A 23,291-nucleotide genomic window follows, 5' to 3' on the forward strand; every position below is an offset into this window, starting at 1 on the left:
TGTGCCTGCCTCCGCCAGAACCCACAGGTTGCAGCCCAGCCCCCACCCTGCAGACTCTTGCCCATCACCTCCAGTCACCGAGGCGGAGATTTCCTCAGATTCTCCAGGACTCTGCTTATGTTTATCTCGCTGCAGTTTTTTTTTTCCTACTTACTAAAGTAAGGCGTGCACATCATAAAAAACCTCACCACCTGATCTAGCCTCCCGGAATCACCGCCACTAAGAGTTTGGCACCCCTTCATTAGCGCACGTACAGTATTTACTATAAAAGTTGATCAGTCGATACTCAGAATATTTCTTGACTGAGTAAGAGGTATGTGTCTGGTTTCTAGGGGCAAACCCTCCTAGGACATGGATTCCAGAAATAAGGTACCCAAAACGAGACAGCTTTCAGAGGAATGTGGCTGGAATGTTCCAAGCCTGCCCCTGAGAAAACCTTATAAAAATGGAACCATAGTTAATCTGCACTTATCCAAAATTATCACAACCTAGTGCCTCTTGGCCCATCAGAAATATTATTAGACCGAATGACGCTTCGCTTAGGGGGCCAGTAACGTCGTTTAGTGTCTGTGTCTTCTGTCTCACTCCAAAAAAACAAATCAAAGCTTCTGTGACTGGGCCCTGGGAGTCGGTTCAAAGCCCGGCACCACTAGGAGTAATAGGCCAGCGCCTGCTTCGTATTAATTAGCCGTTCTGAAAATCCCTCGCAAGGAGGACTGGCAGGGAGCAATCCTCCAGTGCCAGCCAAGGTTTCTCTACTTATGGAGTAAATAAACCGCAGATCAAGGTTAATTGTGTCCTTTCCATGACGTCACAGCTGGGAACCACTCTCCCCTTCACAGCGGTGAGCGACCAGAGTTCCGTTTTTATAAAGCTTCCCTGTAGCTGGCTGGCTGGGGGCAGAGAGCAGTGCTGCTCTGAACCGGGTTTCGTGCTGAGCTATTTGGAACCTCACTTCCAGAACCCGCCATCCAAGGAGGTTTTCCCCCCATAAAAACCACGCTCTCCCATTTCTTCATTCAGGAAATCTCTTCTGAGCACCTGCTGTGCACCAGGCACCAAGCATCAAACGCCCTTTCTTTTTTTTCAGTGAACAACAGAAACGAACCTTGGTAATGCCCTTACCTTGCCCCATCACAGTTACCACGGGGAATAGATGCTCTTTTCATCATCCCCATTTGACAGTCGGGGAATAGGAGGCACAGAGAGATTAAGTAACTTGCCGAACCTCACCCAGCTGGTAAGGGGGGGGGGGGGTGCAGGATTCAGGGACGCCCTGCCCTGCCCTCCACCTCTTGGCAGAACATCCAGGCATCTCCCCAGGGTTTCCTCTGAGTTCTTAGTCAATGTTCTTTTTCAAGACTAAGTTATCTGGTCTTCCCACACTACCCAGCGAGGGGTCTGTAAGGCGGTGCCCTGGCTTCCCGTCTTCGTAACTTAAAAGGAAAACCTCTGCGATGTCCGGAGTCCTTGATGTCTTGCCAGTGAAGCAGGAGGGTGTCCCCAGATTTCTTACAGCAGGAACCCACTTTGGTGGCACAACCTTGACTTCCAAACAGAACAGTGATCCACGGAAGGAAAGGTATTGGCATCGGCACGTACATCAGAAATCTGAAGAAACGCAGAAGAGGCTCTGTTGACAGCTCATCACGTGGTTGCCACCGAAGCCCCGGCTGATGTCGGTGTCCTAGCCCCCGGGGATGCTGTGCTGAAGTGTGCTGCCACTGCGGGGTCTGGTCCTGTTGCTGGCCGCCTCCCTTCTGGAACCTTCCCTGACAGATCCGGGCAGCTTCGGGGAGCCACGCCTTCTGGCGGCTACTGATCCCAGGGTTGACCGCCCGCCCACCTCTCACGGTGGTCAGCCCTGGGATCAGTAGCCTCGAGAGGTGCTAACCTGCCTGCCGTTGCTGTGTGTGTGACAGACCCTCCCCTGAGCCCTGTGGACATCGCCACCGCATCCAGCAACAAGGGGGCTCACGTGGTGGGCCCGGTGAGGCCCCGGAAAGCCTGCACGTTCGTGGCACCGTCTCCCGTGACCACCCGCGGAGGCCATGCCTGATCTCGGCTCCTACAGAGACTTCTGAAGAGATCGAGAAGGAAGAGCAGGTCGCTGCTGGAAGGGCCGTGACCGAGGAGGAACTTCTGGGGGAACGGGCTGCCCTGGCTCCAGAGTTCGCTGCAGACGGGTCGGGAGGCGCACAGCTGCCCTCGGTGCCTGTTCGGTGGCTCCCTGGTGAGGACCGCAGTGCTCCGCCCACCACCGGACTCTGGCCTGCGGCTCCCACCGCTCCGGCCATCGAACGGGCAGGAACGACCCCGGAGGGGTCGAAGGCTGTTCTTCCACAGACAGTTAAAGAGAAAATGGAAATGAGGTTGGCAGAAAGTAACGTTTCTGAGAAAGAAGAAGGAGAAATTATCTAGCAAGAAGGGAATGTTTGCAGTAAAGAAGAGGAAGGACCACGTGGCAATTGAAGGGCGGCTTCTGGAAACGAGGGGATGCGACGGGGTAAAGTCATTTTCGGGGTAAAGCTTCTCACCGGCTTGCCTGCGTGCTGGAAAAGCGCCCCGCACAAGTGAGTCCCCGACACGTGGCTCCCCTGCTCCCGTGGTTGGATGTTGTCGGCCCCCTTTTGCCAGTTGGGTGTATTTCATTCATCTTTAACCCCTGGTCATCACCACCCAAGGGGGGCTGAAAGGGAGAAGAAGCAACAAACATGTCTGTGTAATGAAGCCATTCACATCTTTCGTGGGAAAGAGAACGTTTTTGTCCGAACGGGTTATTAGGTCAGACCATGTTCTCCACGGGCTTTTGTACATTTGAGAAGGAACTATACTCACCCGTATTCTCACCGTCTCGAACCAACCGCTTCCTGACCTCATGACTTCCTTGCTTCCAATGTTACACACAGTCACACTCGCAGAAATGTCCGTGACAAATGACAGGTGTGTGTGTGTGTGTGTGTGTGTGTGTGTGTGTGTGTGTGTTTATATGAACCTGTGGGCACTGTCTCTTTCTGGCTTTTCACACAGTGTGCTGTGGAGAATGCCAGAGTCTATATTCGAGGCCTTTTGTTTTAAGTCCCCTGGCCCGCGTGCCCCAGGAAGTCCCCAAGGTGAAATTAGCTGATGAGTCCGAGACGTTCATCCCAGGCGTTTCTGTGGCTTCCACAGGCTTCCGCTCAAGGAAGGCTGAGCCCCAGGCACAGAACAGCAGCATGCGACATCGTGCCATGCTCTGGCTGTGCACACCGCAGACGCCCCACAGGGAGAACGACCCGGCCCCTCGTGCTCTTCAAATGCCCTTTGACCTCTGCCGCAGCAGCGGCACTGAAGTACCAGACGTGCGCAAGATATGGTTTCCAAGTGTCGCCTCACCCGTGCCGCAGCGCGTCTTGCTAAAAAATAAAATACCTTTCTCTCTCCGCTCTTCAGCTCATCACAGAAAATCTAGAAACAGCAACATAGTGCAAAGAGGAAAAACGTCAGCCAAACGCACAGCCTGAGACAGCTGTGGCGTCACACTGACCTGTTCTTTCTTTTCTAGAAAGAGACTCATTTTTTAAGCTTTGGGTCATACTATACATGTGTCCCTTGTCACGCTGTGGTTTTTCCCTGCGACGGTATGATTTTGCAAACCTCCAGCAGAGCTTCTGGTGGAGGGAGAGAAGACGGGGGTTTTCGTCCTCACGTGCTGGTTGCTGCAAGTGGGGAGCGGCCCCCGCTTTCCCGTCTGGGCTCCCAGCTGCCACTTCTGTCCTTAACTTTCTGTGACACCCTGGCTCCTCCCCCGTCCACACGTGGAACTCGCTAGGCCAGCATATGCTTCATTCCGAGCAGAGGATCGCATCTGCAAAGCCAGCAATCGACTCTGCCTAATTTAACAAGCCCAAAAAAACTCAAGGGCGCCTGGGAGGCTCATTTGGTGAAGCGTCTGACTTTGGCTCAGGTCATGATCTCGCGGTCCGTGAGTTTGAGCCCCGCGTCGGGCTCTGTGCCGACAGCTCACAGCCTGGAGCCTGCTTCGGATTCTGTGTCTCCTCTCTCTGTTCCTCCCCTGTTCACATGCTCTCTCAAAAATAAAAATAAACTTTAAAAAACTAGAATATGGTACTTCCGTGGAAAGACAGGGAGATGCTCCCAGAGTGGGAAGGAGGGGTTAGCAGCCGGGCCTTATAGGGGGCGCGAGACAGCACAGATTTGGGGATCGGAGTAGCGGGAGCTAACCTGTTTTCTTCCAGACTCTTCTCTCAGGATGAACCAGCCACAGCCATAGTTTGGACTTCCCTTCTGGTGGCAGAAGGGGGGCGGGGGGCTTTTCCTAGCGTGGCCACTGCACGCAGGGGCCTCGGGGGGCGTGGGGCCTGCAGTCTCCCGGCCAGGAGTGTCCCCCCCCCCCCCCCCCCCCGCACACTGACCGCGGCTCTCGCCCCCTCTCGCAGCACATACAACTTCTCCGCCGACGGCTTCCACAGCTCGGCCCCGGGAGCCAACCTGTGCCTGGGCTCTGGCGTCCACGGCGGCGTGGACTGGATGAGGAAGCTGGCCTTCCGCTACCGGCGGGTGAAGGAGATGTACAACACGTACAAGAACAACGTCGGTGGTGAGTGGGCCGGGGGAGGGCCGGCCAGGCCGTGCGGGGCGGGGGGGAGGGAGGGGGGAAGGGGGGGGTCTGCCCGTGCTCAGGCCGCGGCCGGGGCCCAGGCAGGGTCAAGGACGGCCGCGGCCCCTTGCGCGTGAACGGGGCCTCCGTAGTGCGTTCCGGGGGGGGGGGGGGGAGGCGCCCCAGGAGAGGACACTACATCTCACCTAGACAGGGAGGAAGCTGAGAACAGATGACGCCGCCTGCCCAGGATCACATGACCACTGGGGGTGGGGGTGGGGTGGCCTCACCGCACCAGCAGCACCCGGAGACGTGCTGGACCTCAGCGTCTCGGGCCCTCCTCGGACCTGCCGAGTCTGAGGCTGGGGTGGGCCGGCCCTCTGCTTCCATCACGCCCTCCGGGCGACACTTGTCACTCGCTGGAGCTGGAGGGCCGGTGGCTTGGCGCTTGCGGCTCAGACGGCCGGTCACCTTGGACGTCAGACTCTCGGGCCCTACTCTAGGCGACTGAGTCAGAATCTGCATTTTCAACAAGATCCCCACGTAATTTGTGGAAACATTGAAGCTGGAGATGGACTGGAGGCCACTGGTTCTCATATTGGAACCACCAGCGGCATTTCCAGGTCTGGTTTTCTTTCCTTGTTGAGAGAGAGAATCCCAAGGAGGCCCCGACTCCAGGTTCCATCTCACGGCCGTGACGTCATGACTCGAGCCAGAGTCAAGAGTTGGACGCTGAACCGACTGAGCCACCAGGTGCCCCCGGTTCTGACTTCCGTGGCTGCAGCCTGGGTCGGAATCACAGAATTCAGGCTCAGATGTGCAGTCAAGGGGACAGCCACCAGGGTCAGTAGCAAGAGACCATTGGTTATCACGCTGAACAAGAAGTCTGGACGCGGTTTTGGGCAAGTGCTAGATCACTATTTCTAGAACTCTCTAGGCCAGTAGCTCTTAACAGGAGGTGATGCTGCCTCTCCCCAAGAAGGCATTCGGGGGCGTTTCGATTGTCAGTGTGGAACCAACCACTGGCCCATAAAGGGAAGAGGTCTGAGCAGGCAGCCGATAGTGTTGCCATATACCCCGTGGCCTCCAGAGTGTCTAGGGCGCCCTCCCCCAGCCCCAGAAAGAGTCCCGGAAAGAATTTAGGGTCTCAAACTGCACAGAACCTACTTCACGTCCCAATGCCTCCACTTGCTAGCTACCTCCCTGAGCCTTGGCATCTAAATCTGAGAACTGGGGATAAGACTAATTCTGTCTCCCTGGGTTATGGGAACGTCTGTTGTTATTGGGCACAAAAGTCATGACTCTGTGCCTGTTCGATAGGGGGCACTCAGAAAATGGGAGCATTTGTCCTTAGTTCCTTTCAGTTTTGCTTGGGAGTTTTTCGAATTCTTCTCTGCCTTCTGCTTTCTCCAGACGGACTGTCGGTTTTTTGGGGACGGATTTTCTGTCTCGTCCGTGGCTGCAGTCCTAATGCAGTTCTGGCAACAGCTAACGTTTGCTGAGCGCTTACTGTATGCCAGGCTCTGTGATGAGGGCTTGTCATCTAATATCTTATTTGCTCTTTACGAGACCCCCATAAGGTAAGTGCTTTTGTCCTCCATGTTGTGTAAAGGTGGAAACTGAGATCAGAGACGTTAAGTAACCTGCCCAGCGTCACACAGCCCAAGTGGCAGAGCCACCACAACGGAGTGCCAGGCCGACTGCCTCACCACCTCTGCCCACACCCCGTGGCCTCTCACACCCAAGTCTGCGGACTGTGAGAGGGAAGCAGAGAGCGGCAGAGTCAGCCCTGCTTGCTCACCCACCCCTACGTGGAGAGAAGAGGGGAGCAGGTGTACTTGGAATAGGGGAGACGGGTGGAGTCGGCCAGTAGGGGCCACCGTGGGCAGCCCTCCCCTTCCTCCCCCCACCCACCTCCAGTCTCTGCATGTTACTCCCCCTCACCTCCCCCCAGCTGTTCCCGCATCACAGAACTAGCCTGGGGAGGGCTGCAGCCCCCAGCCTGGGGCTCACCACACACCCAGGAGCCCAAGGGTTTTGGAAGCTGTGCTCAGAAGAGAGACATCTGCAAGATACAGGGTGAAGATAGAAAATGCTTAACAAGGGGCGCCTGGGGGGCTCAGTCCTTTCAGCATCCGATCACGATCTTCAGCTCAGATCATGATCTCACGGTTCCTGAGTTCGAGCCCCCGTGTCGGGCTCCGTGCTGACAGCTCAGAGCCTAGAGCCTGCTTGGGATTCTGTGCCTCCCTCTCTCTCTGCTTCCTCCCCGCCCCCCATCTCAAAAATAAATAAACATTAAAAAAAGATTAACCAGTCAGCCTCCAGGAGGCAGGGGCTGGGTTCAGAGAGAGGCCTTTGCCTGATTTCACACCTCCCTCTACCACATCCTGTTGTACCCCCCAGCAGGTTACTTAACCCCTCTGTGACTCAGTTTCCTCATGTGTAAGATGGGAATAATGACGCGGCCCAACTCATGGGATAAATGTCAGGATCGTGTGAATTCACACGCGGGAGACACTCAGAACAGGGCTGCCGCACCGTGAGCACTTCTTAAATGTTGCACGTGTCCGGGGAAGGAGAGCAAGTCTGAGGCAAAGCCCCAGGTAGGGGGCAGGCAGACAGAAGCTCGAAGCATGCTTCCTAGCAGGTGCCACGTCGGAGTGGTTGACGGGCTGGCTACCCATGGCAGCACCCGGGGGAAGCCTCTTGCGAAACATACGGCACCGCGCCCCTGGGAGTTTGCATTGTTCTCAAGTGCCCCAGCTAAGGGGCCGTGGGGAAGGTACAGAGAGAAAGGAAAGCCAGGGGCCACCTGAAGCATTCCTGTCCCACTGAGTGCATTCTCCCTGGTTCAGCATCAACCATGCACCAGCCCCTGCCATACAGTACCTCCCAGGGGCTGGTACCATGGTGCTGAACAAAGCCAGCTTGGTCCCTGCCCTCACGGAGCAGACGGCATAATGGCTGAAGCAGACGTGGAACACATAATCACACAGATGCGTTTCGAGTTATACCTGTGCCAAGTGCTGTAAAGAAGTACAGTGTGTTGGCGGAGTATAACATAGAGCTGACCGGGATAAGCCTTCCAGAAGAAAGGACGCTGGAAATGAGTGTGAAGTATTTATGCAAAAAGGGAAGGTGTGGTCCAGGTTCTGAAACGAGGTGTGCAAAGGTCCTGAGACAGGAACAGACTTGATGTTCCAGGGGACAAAGAGGAGGCCACCGGGACGGGAATGGAAGGACGTCAGGGCAATGGCGAGAGGGGAGATTGGCAATCTCGCAGGCACGTGGACTGTGGAGTCTGAACTTCATCTTAAGGGCCTCGACGACTGACAGGATGATGATCAGGTTTAGAAACACCGTAGGGTGGGCTCTGGAGGTCTGCCGCCTGGCTGCCAAACCTGTCTCCATTATGTCCTCCCTGCAGTGAGCAAGTCCGTCAGCCTCACGCAGCCTCAGTTTCTTTACCTGATTTACACAATGTTATATGCCAATTATATCTCCATTAAAAATAAATAAAAAGAGGGTCCCCCTCTAGGGTCACTGTGAAGATGAACGAAATAAATCATGTTAAGAGCCCAGGACCCTACACATAGTAAGCACTCAATAAATGTTAGTCATTTTTATTTCCTTATCCATTTTTTGTCTCCACTAATAACAGTATGAACTCAATCATCTGCATTTTTTGTTCATCTGTGTATGCAGTGCCTATTACAATACTGAGCACACAGAGGGCACTCCTGAAGTCTTGGTTAGATGGATGGATGGATGGATGGATGGACAGAGGGATGGATGGACGGATAGATGGATGGATGGACGGATGGATGGATGGATGGACAGAGGGATGGATGGATGGATGGATGGATGGATGGATGGATGGACGGATGGACGGACAGAGGGATGGGTGGACGGATGGACAGAGGAATGGATGGACGGACAGATGGATGGATGGATGGATGGACGGGTGGGCAGAGGGAGGGCTGGAAGGATGGGAGGGCGGATGGGTGGATGGGTGGATGAATGGATCAATCAGTAGATGGGTTGATTGACCCATCAATCCCAAAATAAGATTAAAATCACTGGATTAAAGTTGACCTTGGGTGTCATCTGATTTGAAACCCAGAGAACCAGTAGCTACACTCCCCTAACCACTACCGCCCAGACTTCTAAAATAATAACTAGCCCATCTTTTTTTCCCTTGTCCATAGGCTTGATAGGAGCTCCCAAAAGAGAGACTTGGCTACAGCTCAGAGCCGAGCTGGAGGCTCTGACCGACCTCTGGCTGACCCACTCTCTAAAGGCGCTCAACCTCATCAATTCCCGGTAGGTGGGAGCCCCCTTTTTCCTTTGCGCCCCTGAACGTTCCCCGATTTGAGGGTGGTGGCTCCTCCGTTTCCACACTTGGGAGAACTGGACTCTCAAAATTCTCATTTGCAGGCTTTCCAGACATTTGATAAAGTGGAGGTATTATCAGACACCAGGGACACCTTGTACCGTAGCTGAGCAGATAGCTACAGAGACTTACCAGGGTCCAGCAGAGCCCGAACATTTGTACATAGGTCCATCTTGTCCCATCCACTCTTGCCCACAACACCCACCCTCTAAAAACCATCTTCTAGTAGACCGCAGATCATCTGGCACTTACGAGGTAAGGAGCGTCCAGTTTCATTCTGGGCCTCCCAGTAAGTTGCCTCTTGCTCCTAAATAAGATCACCTGGGCCAGAGGACAAATTACCGTCTGTGCGATAGCATCCCAGAATCTCACGACGCCACACACGAACGGTCACAAGATGGCCGCTGGCTCCATCCCGCTGATGCGTCGAGTTTGACACGCACTCCGGCCCCAAGATGGGAAAGTAATCCATGGCTCCCGGTTTCTGGATTCTGTAAAAATCTCAGAAGTGGTAGGTGCTCCCCAGTTCGCCCCAGCCCTCACCACTCCCTGTTGTCCTACACCTGGTCCACATTACTCTACATCACCGACAGGCAGCTGCAGCTGCTCAAGTGCGGCCCCCGCCGGACACGATTTTCTAAGTAAAAGTATCGCACTCGTGTTTCAGTGTGCCAGGCAGCCTCAGGCTTAAAGGAGAGGAACAGCTGAAAGATCTTTGGGCCCCACTCTCACCTGAACGTGACTTAGCCAGAGCTCCCAAACCCCACCAGAATGCCTGCCGACTCCAGGCTCAGGCTGCCGGGTGACCAGGCCTGGCTCTACCTTGGTGTTCTGACCCACGGTCTTTTTCTCCGTCCTCAGGCCCAATTGTGTCAACGTGCTGGTCACCACCACTCAACTAATTCCTGCCCTGGCCAAAGTCCTGCTGTATGGACTGGGCTCCGTGTTTCCTATTGAGAACATCTACAGTGCAACCAAGACAGGTAGGGAGAACCCAGACCTCGGGGTGATGCACAGAGGGTGGGTGAGGTTAGCTCTCCATCCCTTGTGTGAAAGGCTTAAGGAAAACGGCATTAGGAAAGCTAAAGAACTTCCTTGTCCAGGGCCATGACTCAGATCCCCAGAACAATCCCACAAACCACGCGCTTCAACCTCAGCCTCCAAAGGAGTTGGTTAGGACCATATTCTAAAGTGTGTGTGTTAGTTAGGATACCTGCAGCAAAGCTGCTGTAACGAATACACCCCCCAATACACGGGCTGACTTCAGAATCAAAGCGAATTTCTCCCTCACGTGTCAACAGACCAGAGACGAGTGATCCAGTCTAGTGGGGCAACTCTGTCCTGAAACTCACCCAGAATCCCAGGTCGTTCCCATCTTATTTTTCCACCATCCCCCGTGGGTTTATTCTCATGTGTGTGGTCAAATCAGAATCCTATCACATTGTCATTCTGGCTTGGGGGGGGGGGGAGGGTGCAGAGAGGAAGGAAAGAGATACACTGTACTTCTACTCACCTCCTGTTGGCCCCAGCGTAGTCACATGGCCATGACTGTTTGCAAGGGAGGCTGGGAAATGTAGTCCATAGCTAAGCGCCATGACCCCAGGTAAAAGTCATGGAATTATGTTACTAAGAAGAGGGAAACAGTCCTCACCACAGCATGGCACAGGCTGTGATTTTAATTCTAGGTGGTTACAAGTCACCAAATAATCCTAAATCTAACCTTGAACCACACAGAGAGAAAATGTTTGGGTTTTTTTTAATTCTCTTTTCAGGAGAGAGTCTCAATTTAGTGTTCTCCTGCTTTAACACCTCTCTTAATACTTGAAAATCTCTGGGGCACCTGGGTGGCTCACTCGGTTGGGCATCCTCCTCTGGTTCAGCTCATGATCTCATGGTCCTTGAGTTCGAGCCCCACGTCAGACTCTGTGATGACGGCTCAGAGCCTGGAGCCTGCTTCGGATTCTGTCTCCCTCTCTCTCTGCCCCTCCCCCACTAGCACGCACATGCACTCGCTCTCTCTCTCTCTCTCAAAAATAAACCTTAAAAAAAATCTTTTTTTAATTTAAGTAAAATAAAAATAAAACACTTGAAAATCTCCATTATTAACAGAGAACAAGCCTTAGGCTTAGAGCTTCCATCAGATATTCCATCAGATAAAAGAATTTTTTTTTTTAATTTTTTTTTTCAACGTTTATTTATTTTTGGGACAGAGAGAGACAGAGCGTGAACGGGGGAGGGGCAGAGAGAGAGGGAGACACAGAATCGGAAACAGGCTCCAGGCTCCGAGCCATCAGCCCAGAGCCTGACGCGGGGCTCGAACTCACGGACCGTGAGATCGTGACCTGGCTGAAGTCGGACGCTTAACCGACTGCGCCACCCAGGCGCCCCCAGATAAAAGAATTTAATAACTAGAAATTAACAGCATCATTTATCATCAGGGCAAGTCATATTGGTTTTCTTGGGGAGGGGGGGTCTTCTTCCATGACCTAAAACTGTATAATAATACAAAATAAATCTAGTTAGTTAAGACTTTTTTTTTAAGTTTATTTATTTTGAGAGAGAGAGCGCACACATGTGTGTGAGTCACAGCAAAGAGCCCCACATGGAGCTTAATCTCATGAACCATGAGATTATGACCAGAGCTGAAATCAAGTCAGACTCTTAACTGACTGAGCCACCCAGGCACCCCAAGACGTTTTTAATTAGAAATTTTTACCCTTGTTTTCTTCTGTGGAAAAAAAAAATTATAGTATACTTTGGAAGCAATTTTCCCAGAGCAGTTTTTGCCTTTAGTGGAGTTCTAGATCTGAACATTATGGAAAAGTGCCTTTCGATTTTAAAATCCTGGACGTCAGGCTCCGGGTGGCCATTAGAGCCTCTGCAACGGGACCTGGTGAGCCTGTCATTTTCTTTCTGCACAGTCTACTCGTGTGCCTTTGCGGCTTAGTTAGAACCTCTTTTTAAGATATTTTTTATCATGAGGTGCCAGGGTCGCTCAGGCGGTTAAGCGTCCGACTTCGGTTCAGGTTGTGATCTCACGGTCCGTGGGTTCGAGCCCCGCGTCAGGCTTTGTGCTGACCGCTCAGAGCCTGGATCCTGCGTCTCCCTCTCTCTGCCCCTCCCCTGCTCATGCTCGCTCTCGCTCTCTCTCTCAAAACTAAATAAACATTAAAAAAAATAAAATTAAATTAAATTAAATATTTTTATCTTTAATCATGGGAAAATACACATACAATTTACTATCTTAACCATTTTTAAGGGTGCAGTTCAGTGGTATTAACCACATTCACGTTGTTGTGTAACTGTCCCCACCATCCATCTCCAGAACCCTTTCCATCTTGTAGAACCAAAGCCCGATCTGCATTAAACAGCAACGCCCCAGTCCTCCCTGCTCTCAGCCCCTGGCGACCTCCCTTCTACTTTGTCTCTGCGAATGTGACTCCTCATATAAGTGGAATCATATACTACTTGTCTTTTTGCGATTGGCTTGTTTCACTTAGCATACTGTCCTCAAGGGTCATTTGCGTGTGGTGGTAGGTGTCAGATTCCCTTCCTTCTTAAGGCTAATAGTCCGTAATCCGTTCCATGTACATATGACATTTTTTTGTATCTACTCACCTGTCAACGGACGCTTGGTTGCTTCCATGTTTTGGCTGTTGCAAAATAATGCAGCTGAAAAAATTAAAAACAGAACTACCCTATGACCCAGCAGTTGCACTACTAGGTATTTATCCAAAGGACACGAAAATGCTGATTCAGAGGGGCACGTGCACCCCAATGTTTATAGCAGCAGTATCGACAATAGCCAAAGTCAATGTCCGTTGACTGGTGAATGGATAAAGAAGACGTGGTTTGTATATATATAATGGAGTGTATGTGTATACACACACACACACACACACACACACACACACACTGGAATATTACTCAGCTATCAAAAAGAATGAAATCTTGCCATTTGCAACTATGTAGGTGGAACTAGAATGTATTATGCTAAGCGAAATAAGTCAGTCAGAGAAAGACAAATACCATATGATTTCACTCATATGTGGAATTTAAGAAACAAAACATAGGGGAAGGGAAGGAAAAATAAGATAAAAAGCAGAGAGGGAGGCAAACTGAAAGCCATTCTTAAATACAGAGAACAAACTGAGGGTTTCTGGAAGGGAGCTAGGTGGGGAGATGGGCTAAACGGGTGAAGGGCATTGAGGAGGGTGCTTGTTGGGATGAGCACTGGGTGTCATATGTAAGTGATGAATCGCTACATTCTACTCCTGAAACCATTATTACACTATATGTTAACTAACATGGATTTTAATTTAAAAATATATATATACTATGTATTTTTAAATGATAAAAGAAATATCAACTTCAAAAAAAGAATGCTAAAGGCACAATTCAACTGTAAAAAAAAAAAAAATGCGTGTGTGTGTGTGTGTGTGTGTGTGTGTGTGTGTAGTGATTCCATTCTGTATTTAAATGAATTCGTTTAAGTAAAAATAGAAGCGTGAGTTGATTTTTTTCAAGATTACCTAACAGTGATTCCCAGATTTGGTCCTAACTGTTAATGGTAGTTCTGGAGTATTCGAGAAATTCTGGTCCAGGGTAGCGCATGTCAAGAGACGACTCATGAACAAACGATCCAGCCAGTGGCCAGATGAGCACGAGCACATCAGACACTCCATTCCATCCTGTGATAGAAGTTTTAAAGCCAGGTTTCATGTAACAGCATCTTTTTCCTGTAGATTTTGCACGAAAGGAATCTGTAACCCAGACGCGTCTAAAATGTTTGTCCCGCCCATCGACTCTGTTTCCGCGTCAGAGGCATTAAATCCCATCGGGGAAATGTTTTAGCCACTTGCTTCCCACCTGGGGAGCCTGAAGGTCAACGAGCTGAGGGTGATCCAGGTGGAGACCGCACAGAAATGTGGCCTCCAGCTCCCTGTTTTAACTTGAAAAGCATTATTTTTTCCCAACGGTCAGGTTTCTGCTCTGATGATGCCGCATAACAAACGCTCAGTGGCTCGCAGTGTGGATTTCTCACTCATGGGTCTGGGGCATCTGCTGTGGCCCCACTAAGCTTGCCTCCGGGTTCCGCTCTGTTCCATATGCGCCCTCACTGTGGGACCAGCGGCCATCAGGGGTACGTTCGTCTCATGACCGATGGCAGGCGTGAAGGGGGCCAAGCCACACCACCCACACGCATTTCCCGTGGCAGGTCCCGAGCATTCCGGTGTTGGTCAGAGCAAGTCACGTGGCCGACCCAGTATCAGTGGGGTGGAGAGTGGGCTCCACCTGCTGTAGGGAGAGGCAGTGCACGATGATTCACAGCTCTGCACCCGGCCTCTGCTCCCACAGAGGAGAAAGCAGGCACAGAGGGATCAACGGTCTGCCGCAGAGCTGAGTCCTACCTAGAGCAGGACAAGAGAGCGGCTCGGAGCTCAAGCAACTGGGGCAGGCAGCCTGGGTTCAAATCCCGGACTCTGTGCTTGCTTAGCTGGGTGTCCCAGGCAAGTGACTTGACCTCTCTGTGCCTCAACTTCTCTGTTCTGGCACTGCTCCTCCAGTCCTTTTCAAGGCACTTCACGGGCCTCAGTTTCTTTATCTCTAAAACGGGAATTCCGTTGATTGCAATTTCATAAGGATTGCCATCATAGTAAATGAATAATGTTAAGTCAGTGGTTCCCAAACGGAGCGGGGGGAAAGCAGTTTGCCTCCCAGGAGATATTTGGCAACATCTGGAGACATTTTTCGTTTTCCAACGGGAGGAGGTGCTACCGGGGAAGCTGCTGCACATCACAGCGATCGGGGCAGCACCCCCAGCACGGAGTTACCCAGCCCCACGTGCCAGCACCGCCGAGGCTGGGAAATCCTGCTGTAGGAAGCACTCAGCAGAGTGCTTGGGATACAGAGAATCCAGTGAGTGCGGCTACTTTTAGTCGCTCTGTTCTCGTTACTGTTCCTGCAGTTGCTCACACATCAGGATGAGCTAAGATCCGAGTCCAGCTGCCCACGCAGCTGGGCGGAAGGAAACTACGAAGAGGTGGTCCTCACCAGATAGCAAGGAAAACACGGGCAGGGGAGTCGCCCTGAGGCCCAAGTCTGTGCCACGGCCGCAAGCACTTCCTTAGCGATTACGAGTCACCACAGTCCTGGGTCCCCAGCGTCTTCTCTCTCTTTCCTTCCTGTGCGTGCAGGGAAGGAGAGCTGTTTCGAGAGGATAATGCAGAGATTCGGCAGAAAAGCCGTCTACATCGTGATCGGTGACGGCGTCGAAGAGGAGCAGGGGGCAAAAAAGGTACCTCGTCCGCCTCTCGGGCCGCAGGGCCCTTTACCCAGATTTCCTCCACTTCCCAGGCAAAGGCTGGGTCCCCTCCTTCCCAGGCTCTTAGCTCCCAGGCCCCCTCCCGTTTGCAATCGCAGAAGCATCCTGAGTAATTTCCTTCTGCAAATCCCCCTCGGTGCCTTTGGCTGCCGCCCCTGGTAGCCCTGGATTTTTTCTGGGACAACTGCTCGGGAGCCCGGAGACGCTCTGTCAGGGCAGGCTGGTGGGGGGCTGGTGCACGTGTGTGCGCTTTACTTCATACTCACTGATCATATGTTCCAGGAACCCTTCCCAGTTAATAAAGACAGCATTAAGCGAATGAAAAAGAAAATCCTGCATTTGTGATCTCGGGCCCATGAGGAGAGGGGCAGGGGGCTCTGGTGGCCGCAGCTCTGCTGTTGGAAAAGAAACAGCTGCCAAAGCCCTGGGTCTGGACCTGTCAACAGCATCCCAGAGAGCCTGCCGCCCCCCACCCAGAGGCCTGGGAAGTGGATCGTTAATGTCACAGAGCTTAATTGGGAGGACCTGGTTTCCCCCTTCCCTCCCCAGCGACGGATTCCAAGGAAATGCAGAAACGTTCGGGGTCTTAGTGGACAAAGCCTGAAAAAGAGAGGGAGGGCCCCTGGGGTCCCAGGAAAGGGGGCCGGGGGCGGAGCTAGAAGCCCCCCCCACCCCCCCCCCCCCACCACCTGCAAGGTTCCTCCCCTTCCCAGCCCCTCCGGACTCCACCTTTAGGCCTCAGGCTTCAGCCGCACTTGTGAGGGAAGAATTCCCTGATCAGCTACCTCTCTGGTCCGTCCAGCAACTACCTCCGCGCCCCGTCCATATTCGTTCCTCGGGGCCTGTGTGAGGGGTGGCTTGAAGGCGGACCCTCCAGCTAGTGCGTAAGCTCCATTAGCTGGGCCTCCGCCACCGCCACCGTGTGCCCGCAGCTGTCACGGTCGCTGGAGAGCCTGCCCTCCCTCAGCTCACAGCCTGGGGGCAGGCATGTGTGTGAGGCGGTGGCCAGAGCTTTGGAGAAGACTAAAGCAGGGACTGCGAAGGGACCGTGGGGGCGGGACAGGTTGCAAGTGTGGGCAAGGTAGGCCTCGTGCTGGGGGTGACAGGACAGCAAAGACCAGAGGAGGAGAGCTAGTGAGCCAAGTAGATCTCAGAGGGAAGGCAGCCCTGAGCCAAACCGACTGAGCCACCCAGGCGCCCCCTGAGCTCTCCTTTTTAAAGCAGATTTCTTTAACTGTAAAAATGGATTGATTTAGAGGTGCCCGGGTGGCTCAGTCAGTTGGGCATCCAACTTGATTCCAGCTCAGGTCACGATCTCACATGGGATGGAGTCCCACGGCGGGCTGTGCGCTGACAGTGCAGAGCCCGCTTGGCATGCTCTCTCTCTTCCTCTCTCTGCCCCTCCTCTGCTCCCATGCCTTCCCCCCGATAAATAAATTTTTAAAAAATGAATTCATTTAGAGAGAAAAATGTTAAGTAACTAATCAATCGTGATAGAGGTGATACACAAGAAATGACCAAAGCAGTAGCATGAATCACGTGAATTACCACGTGTGAGTGCTGTTCCAGAAAACGCTGTGCCAGGTCAAGAGCATGGTCTGTGTGATGAGACGATCCGCTGTCAGTGTCTCTAGCGCCCTCTCTCCAAGCTCAGACCTCAGAAGTCTGCCCTAAGCGTGTGACCGTGATCAAAATAAAGTTTTGCTTCTATCACAGTTGGACTGGAGAACCAGCTTAGGCCTGTGGTCCCTGGCACCCCTTGCCTGCCATCTGGCCGTCACCCAGAGGACGACAGGGCCGTCCGTGGAGGTCCTGACACTTTCCCGCCTTCTCACAAGCAGAGAGGGTTTGTTAGGACAGAGTAAGCAGTAAAGGTTCTGAAATGAGCCCTTTCTCTCTAGAAATGAAATGCTAATGGACGATACAACCATAGTGTCCAAAAGGCCAAGGTCCGATGTCATCGGACAGAAATAAAGGGCAAGTTATTATGTGCTCGCTTTACCGTGTGCTTCGGTATGTAAATGTTCGGGCACACAATCCCAATGCTTGTGCCCGTAAGTGCCGTGGCTGTGGGTGCGACCCGGCAAACGCAGAGGGACACAGGGGTGCAGTCTCGACGGTTCACCAACCAGGTCGGGTGCTGCTGTCCTAACGTGCTTTCTCCAAACTGCTGAGCAACTAACTCATGGAAAGATTCCGAATAGAACAAAATACAGGTTTCCCTTGATGTACCCATTGCACTTCTGGAAACTCAGGTTTGCTTGAGAGCATGCGCAAGCTACTGTGTTTACATGTGACCTGTAAAACGTGGGGTCCAGTGATTACGTACGGGTTTCTCCTTGCTTGAATATCTGATAGCACATTCGAAAATCTCGAAAGTCAGGTCCAAGGTGTGTGAAAGGGGGTCGGACACGTGCGCCCCCGCCCCCCGCCGTGCCCCCAGACCATTAGGGGGGTCAAAATTCACACCTCCGGAAACTTCCGCACTGACCCCTAGAGGGCAGGCTTTTCCTCCTTTGAGAACAGCTAGTCTGGGCTCACCTTCCTGGGCTGGGCCAGGCACCTCCCTGGCCTCACCCTCCCGCCAGCCCTGCTCCCACAGAAAGATTGTGACGGGGAGTGCATATTCTATCCTAAATCCCAGCTCTGCCGTTTTCGGCTGTGTGGCCTTCGGCAGATGACGCCCCCTCTCTGAGCTGCCTTTCCTTATCTGGGACAGCTGCTGGGAATCTGCACCCAGGGCTGAGCAGAGGAACCATGCATAGTGAGTTCTCACCAGCCCGAAGCTCTGTTAGTATTCTGCACACGGCAGTGGGGTGGGGGAGGAAAGATAATACAACCTTTAGAAATTCAGGAGAGCTTCTCTCTCCGGGGGAGCCAGGGGAGAGAGAGAAAATACGAATGCTCATTTGCACATAATTGTGAAAACTCACCCAAATCTCTCGTTTGCTTGCTCCGAGACCATGGGAGAAGCACTTTGCTGCGACCGACCTGCGGAGGGGGAGGGGGAGGGGGGGTCCCCAGCAGGGACTGGGCGGGAGCATCTCAGCAGGGCCGGTGCCTGGAGCGGGGCTGGGGTGGCCGGAGATGGCCGGCAGCAGGGTACACAGTAGAGAGGCCGCTCCCTCGGTCACGTAAAAACGTCCACAGGCTTCCGGGACCCGGGCTCCTTCCGTGTTGTTGCTCTGCCATTTCCGGTGCTGCTCTTGCCACCGCCCACGTCCACACTGCGGCGACGGGGGGGGGGGGGGGGGGGGGGGGGGGGGGAGAGGGGGAGGATGCCTCTTCCCCTGAAGGGCGCGGGCGGTCCCGGGGGACCCCACGCTGCTCGCGTCCCATTGGCCAGATCTGAATCACGTGATCCCACCTGGCCCCGCAGCCCGCTGGGAGATGCAGCCTTTGTTCTCAGCCACCCTGTCCCTCGCTAAGAAAAAAGGAGGCCGCTTCTGCGAGAGAAGGGGGGGAACGGATGATGGAGGCCGCTGGCAGTCTCCGTCGCCACGGGCCTGTGGCAGGGCTGTGACCGGCACCTCGGGGCGCCTGGCCTAACCCCGTGCCCTTAACCACTCCTCCTGATTACTGACCTCATCGTTTTACTTAATCCTCAACCCTCCCTGCAAAGTGGGTATCGTTGGCTTCAGTTTACAGAGGACGCATCTGAGACCCAGAGAGGTTAATGAACGCACCTAAGGTCACACAGCTGTACACGCCAGCGGATGTGTGTTTTGCTCCAGATGCCAAGCGGGAAGGGGGTGGGCCTAGGAGTTTCGAGCACTCCCCACCCCCCAGCTGGTCACACAAGAGTGAGAGGGCACACACACCGCTGTATACTGAGCTCCCCCCGAAAACCTCCGCCAGTGTCTAAAGCAGCAGCCCCAGCCCGTTAGCGAGCAACGCTGTGCACCAGCCACTCTCCCGGCCTGATGGATGGGAGTCATTAGCCCAGGCTGCCGGACACCCGAGCAGCGTGAAATACGGCGACCGGACAAGGGGCTGTGACTGTTCGGGCTGACAGGGTTGTTAATATCTCCATTTTAGTGGGTCATCTGTCTCCACCTCTCCACGAGTGATAAATCCACCTGCGCTCTAGGGCTGGGATCGAGGTGGCCGAGACGTTCTCTTCCACCTTTGCTCATTTCGTCCCAGAAAAATGAATTACACTCTTTAAGGGGAGACAGGATTGGCCGGGCAGGAACCAAAATCCATCTTTGCAGAGAAGGGAAGGTTTGGCTGAGGTGAGGAGGGGGTCGGGGAGCTGGGGCAACAGGAAGGCATTAAAGAAATGGCATCTGCTGCCCGTGATGGGTGGTGTTCTGCTTCCTTTGAGCGAAAGAGAAAAGGATGTGTTCACTGAGGACTTAGAGAAACTCACCTTGCCACTTCCCCCCTCCCTCCTCTTCACTCCTTCTGTGTGTGTTTCTTGAGCACCTACTATGTGCCAGGAGCCACGCAATGCAGTAGTGGACGTGACATTCCAAGCCCCAACTCACCTCAGGGCCTTTGCACTGGCTTTGTCTTCTGCCTCGACTACCCAAACACACAGGTTTGCACATCCTTCTCGCCCCCAGGGGCCTGCTTAACTGTCACTCCCTAGAGAGGCCTTTCCTGCTCTATTTCCAGCTATCAGAATAGATGTCCTCCCCCAGCTGCTCTCTGCCCTGCCTCCCTGCTCTATCTCCATCACAGTGCTCACAAGACAAAACCATCTTGGTCATTTTGTGCCTCTGGATTTCTTATCTGTGGCTCCAGCGAGAACCCTGTGCGTGCGTGCACCACCCCTGCAGGAGGCTCCAGGGAGGGCACAGCAGTGGACAATCAGAGGCCCCGCCTTCGGGATGCTCTCCCCGTCTCAAGATCCTTCACTTAATCACATCTGCAAAGTCCCGTTTGCCATGTGAGGTCACATATTCACGGGTTCTGGGGATTGGGACCTGGATGGACATGTTTGGGGGGCTGTTATTCCGCCTGCCACAGTCGAGAAAGGTAAAGATCAACAATGATATAAAGAATTCGCAGAGTGATACGTGCAGAGTCCCCAGAGGCAGGGAAGGATTTGATGGGTTCCAGAACCCAACAGGATGCCTGTATAGTTTCTAGCCTGTGGATGTAGAATCTCAGAGGGCAGGACTCCAGGCATCCAAATGTTCAAGCACCATCTGTTCACTTTGTAAATAATTTAAGGCCAATGGCTGTCTGGAGGACGCTCAGAATCTCTTAGCTGCCGGTAGCAGAAAGCCCATGTAATGAGCTAAACACTTGCTCACCTAACAACCTTAGAAGTAGATGTACCCCAGCTTGTTTTTCGCCAAGCATCCCTATCATCTTGCTCTGCCTTTCTAACCATCTTGGGCTTTTTTCGTTTCTGATTTGTTGCCTCGTGATCTCAAAATGGCTGCCACAGCTCCAGACATCACATGCTAACATGACACCATCTAAATAGGATGGGAAAGTAAGGAGGAAAGTCTCTTCTCCAGTGCCGCCCTCTAATCCTGGAGGAAAACCTTTCCCAGAAGCCCCTCGCCCCTTCCTCCTGGGCTTTCAGTGGGTCACAAGTCAGGAGGGATACAGGACACATCACTGGCAAACAAGGCCTGGCGTTGCCACAGCTTGATTAGAAATCATAACTCATCCCCTAGGCCTGGGCACAGTGCTGCCAAATCCGGGGTTCCGGAAGCAAGAAAGGAGAGGGGCGTTGGGCAGGCAACAACTTTAGCCAATGATTAAATTGTCCAGCGATAAAAACGTACCCGGCCTTCTCCTCCGAGCCTGACATAACATCTCTGTGGCTCAGTCTCCTCATCTGTAACACAAGACAGGTTGCCTCTCTCGGAGATCAGTGACCTGGTTCAAGGAGGTGATGCGTGTGACACGTTCAGCACGGTGCCTGGCACGGGACAGATGTTAATGATTCTGTGATGACGGTGATTATGATGCTAATTAGTTCTGGCTTGCCAGTGATTGAACTTCGGTTAAATCCATTTTTTTTCTTTCTCGTCCCCCACTTGCGAAAGGTGCTTGTGTTTTTGCCTCCAGGTTTTTTGTTGGCTTGGGCGGCTTCAGGGAGCAGTAAACACAGAGCACTAGCCCAGGGTCTGACTCCGCAACGGTAGATTTAAGAGACTATTATTTGATTTTGTTTTAACGTTTATTCATTTTGGAGAGACAGAGAGAGAGTGCGAGCAGGGGAGGGGCAGAGAGAGAGAGAGAATCCAAAGCAGGCTCCAGGCTCTGAGCTGTCAGCACAGAGCCCGACGCGGGGCTTGAACCCATGAACTGTGAGATCATGACCTGCACCGACGTTGGACGCTTAACTGACTGAGCCCCCCGGGCGCCCCTAAGAGACTATTATTTAAAAGCCTGGGTATCACAGGCGGTCTCGCTGGGACCCGCTCGGTCAGTTTAGATGGAGATTAGCACATGTCAGGGAGGGGTGAAAGTCGCAGGAGCACCCGGTGGGGACTCTGATCGTGAAGTAGCAGGATCGAGGCCAGTGTTCTAAGAAGGACGGCTTTGTCACTGCGTGACTTCATTCCGGGTCAGCGCACCGCCGAAGGCCACGCGGGTCCCAGGGGAGGGCAGAGCATCACTGTCCCAGGCAGTACAGGCCTCGAGGGGAACAGAGACCGTGGCCGGACCGGTGGACCCTGGCCAGACAGGGGGTCTGCCTCCTGGCTCGGGAAACACCCACGGGCCACGCTGACACGGGTGGACTTCTCATCGGGCTCCAGCTGTGGGCACAGGGAGGGGGTGGCCGGCGGGAGGCGCCGGGCAGGGCCATAACCCAGCGACTGGCGTCCTGTGTTCCTTCTGTTCCAGCACAACATGCCCTTCTGGCGGATATCCTGCCACGCCGACCTGGAGGCGCTGCGGCACGCCCTGGAGCTGGAGTATCTATAGCAGGACCCCCGGCCTCGCCACCTGCCACCCCGGGGGGCCTCCCACCCACCCGGGGCCCTCGCCTCCCCCGCCTCCTTGCCAGATGCCGGACCCCGGGCGCGGGCCCCGCGGCCGAGGGGACGTGCCTGGCGACCATCTCAGAAGCCGTCCTTGCAGTCCACGTGGGTCCTGAGACGCAGAGTGCCCGGCAGGGGCTTTGGGATATTTAACTTTGGAGGAAAGGGCTGGCTGGGAGTCCGGGCTTTTCCACAAGACTCAACGGAACAAAAGCGACTTATTGCTGATTTGGGGGAGGGCTGGCGGTGAGGAGGGGGACGGGCTTGGGTTTTACTTTTCCTTTTTAATTTATGGACTGATCTCACTACTCCGGTATTACGCTCTCGTGCCTGTGTTGTCGGTTTTCTTAGTCGTTGGCTGGGCTTGGTTTTCTAAACTGGCATGCGGAGCCGTGCAGCTCTAACTGAAGCGCTCTCAGCTCCAAGTTGTGCTTTGGGGGGACAATCATTCCTTGAACAATTGGTGAGGGAGGCGATTCGGGGCTGATGGGAAGACGGTTGCTTATCTTTGTTTTTAAGGACCTAACCTGACGTCATGTGGACAGTGCACGTGCCTTATGCTGCCATCTTGTTTTCTAGGGGGAGGGGACCCTGGGGAGGCGGCGGTACTTTGTGACAGATAAAAGGCATTAAATAAACCCACGTTTACATTTTGAAGTGGGGTAGGGTGTCGCTACTTTATGACCACTCTTCTTAAGGCCTCCATTACGCCTGTTTTAATAGGCTTTAGTAGACTTCGAGCCATCCCCACAGGAAGATGTTTGGGTGACACAGATAGACCTGCCCCTTAATCCTGACATTAACCACCTAGGTGGTCAACTACTTTTCTGCTGTTGTGACTAAATGTCCAAGGCTGGGTCTGAGGGAAACTGGGAGGCCACAGTCTGTAAGGTAAGTGTGTTAGCCTGAATTCTAGAGGACTCAGGGCTCCCAGTGGTCAAGGACAGCATCTTCCTCATTCGGTATACTCAGTGCCCATAAGAGCCTGACACAGGTACAGCATTTATTGAAAGTTGA

General features: G+C 53.3%; 1 protein-coding gene across 3 annotated transcripts in view; it reads left to right on the forward strand.

The window, feature by feature from the left end:
- EYA2 (EYA transcriptional coactivator and phosphatase 2) overlaps nt 1-22,931 on the forward strand; it is a 264,061-nt gene extending 241,130 nt beyond the window's left edge. For all 3 annotated transcript variants that reach the window (XM_086702381.1, XM_086702383.1, XM_086702382.1), the window contains 5 exons: nt 4,440-4,600; nt 8,812-8,926; nt 9,858-9,979; nt 15,194-15,294; nt 22,138-22,931. In XM_086702381.1, coding sequence (XP_086558507.1) covers nt 4,440-4,600; nt 8,812-8,926; nt 9,858-9,979; nt 15,194-15,294; nt 22,138-22,218 — 580 coding nt within the window. In that variant the 3' untranslated portion in view covers nt 22,219-22,931. The remainder of the gene's footprint in view (nt 1-4,439; nt 4,601-8,811; nt 8,927-9,857; nt 9,980-15,193; nt 15,295-22,137) is intronic.
- The last annotated feature ends 360 nt before the right edge of the window (nt 22,932-23,291 follow it).

The sequence above is a fragment of the Puma concolor genome, chromosome A3 (genome assembly GCF_028749965.1).
Source record: "Puma concolor isolate L17-30 chromosome A3, mPumCon1.1.hap2, whole genome shotgun sequence".
In the NCBI taxonomy this organism is placed as follows: Eukaryota; Metazoa; Chordata; class Mammalia; order Carnivora; family Felidae; genus Puma; species Puma concolor.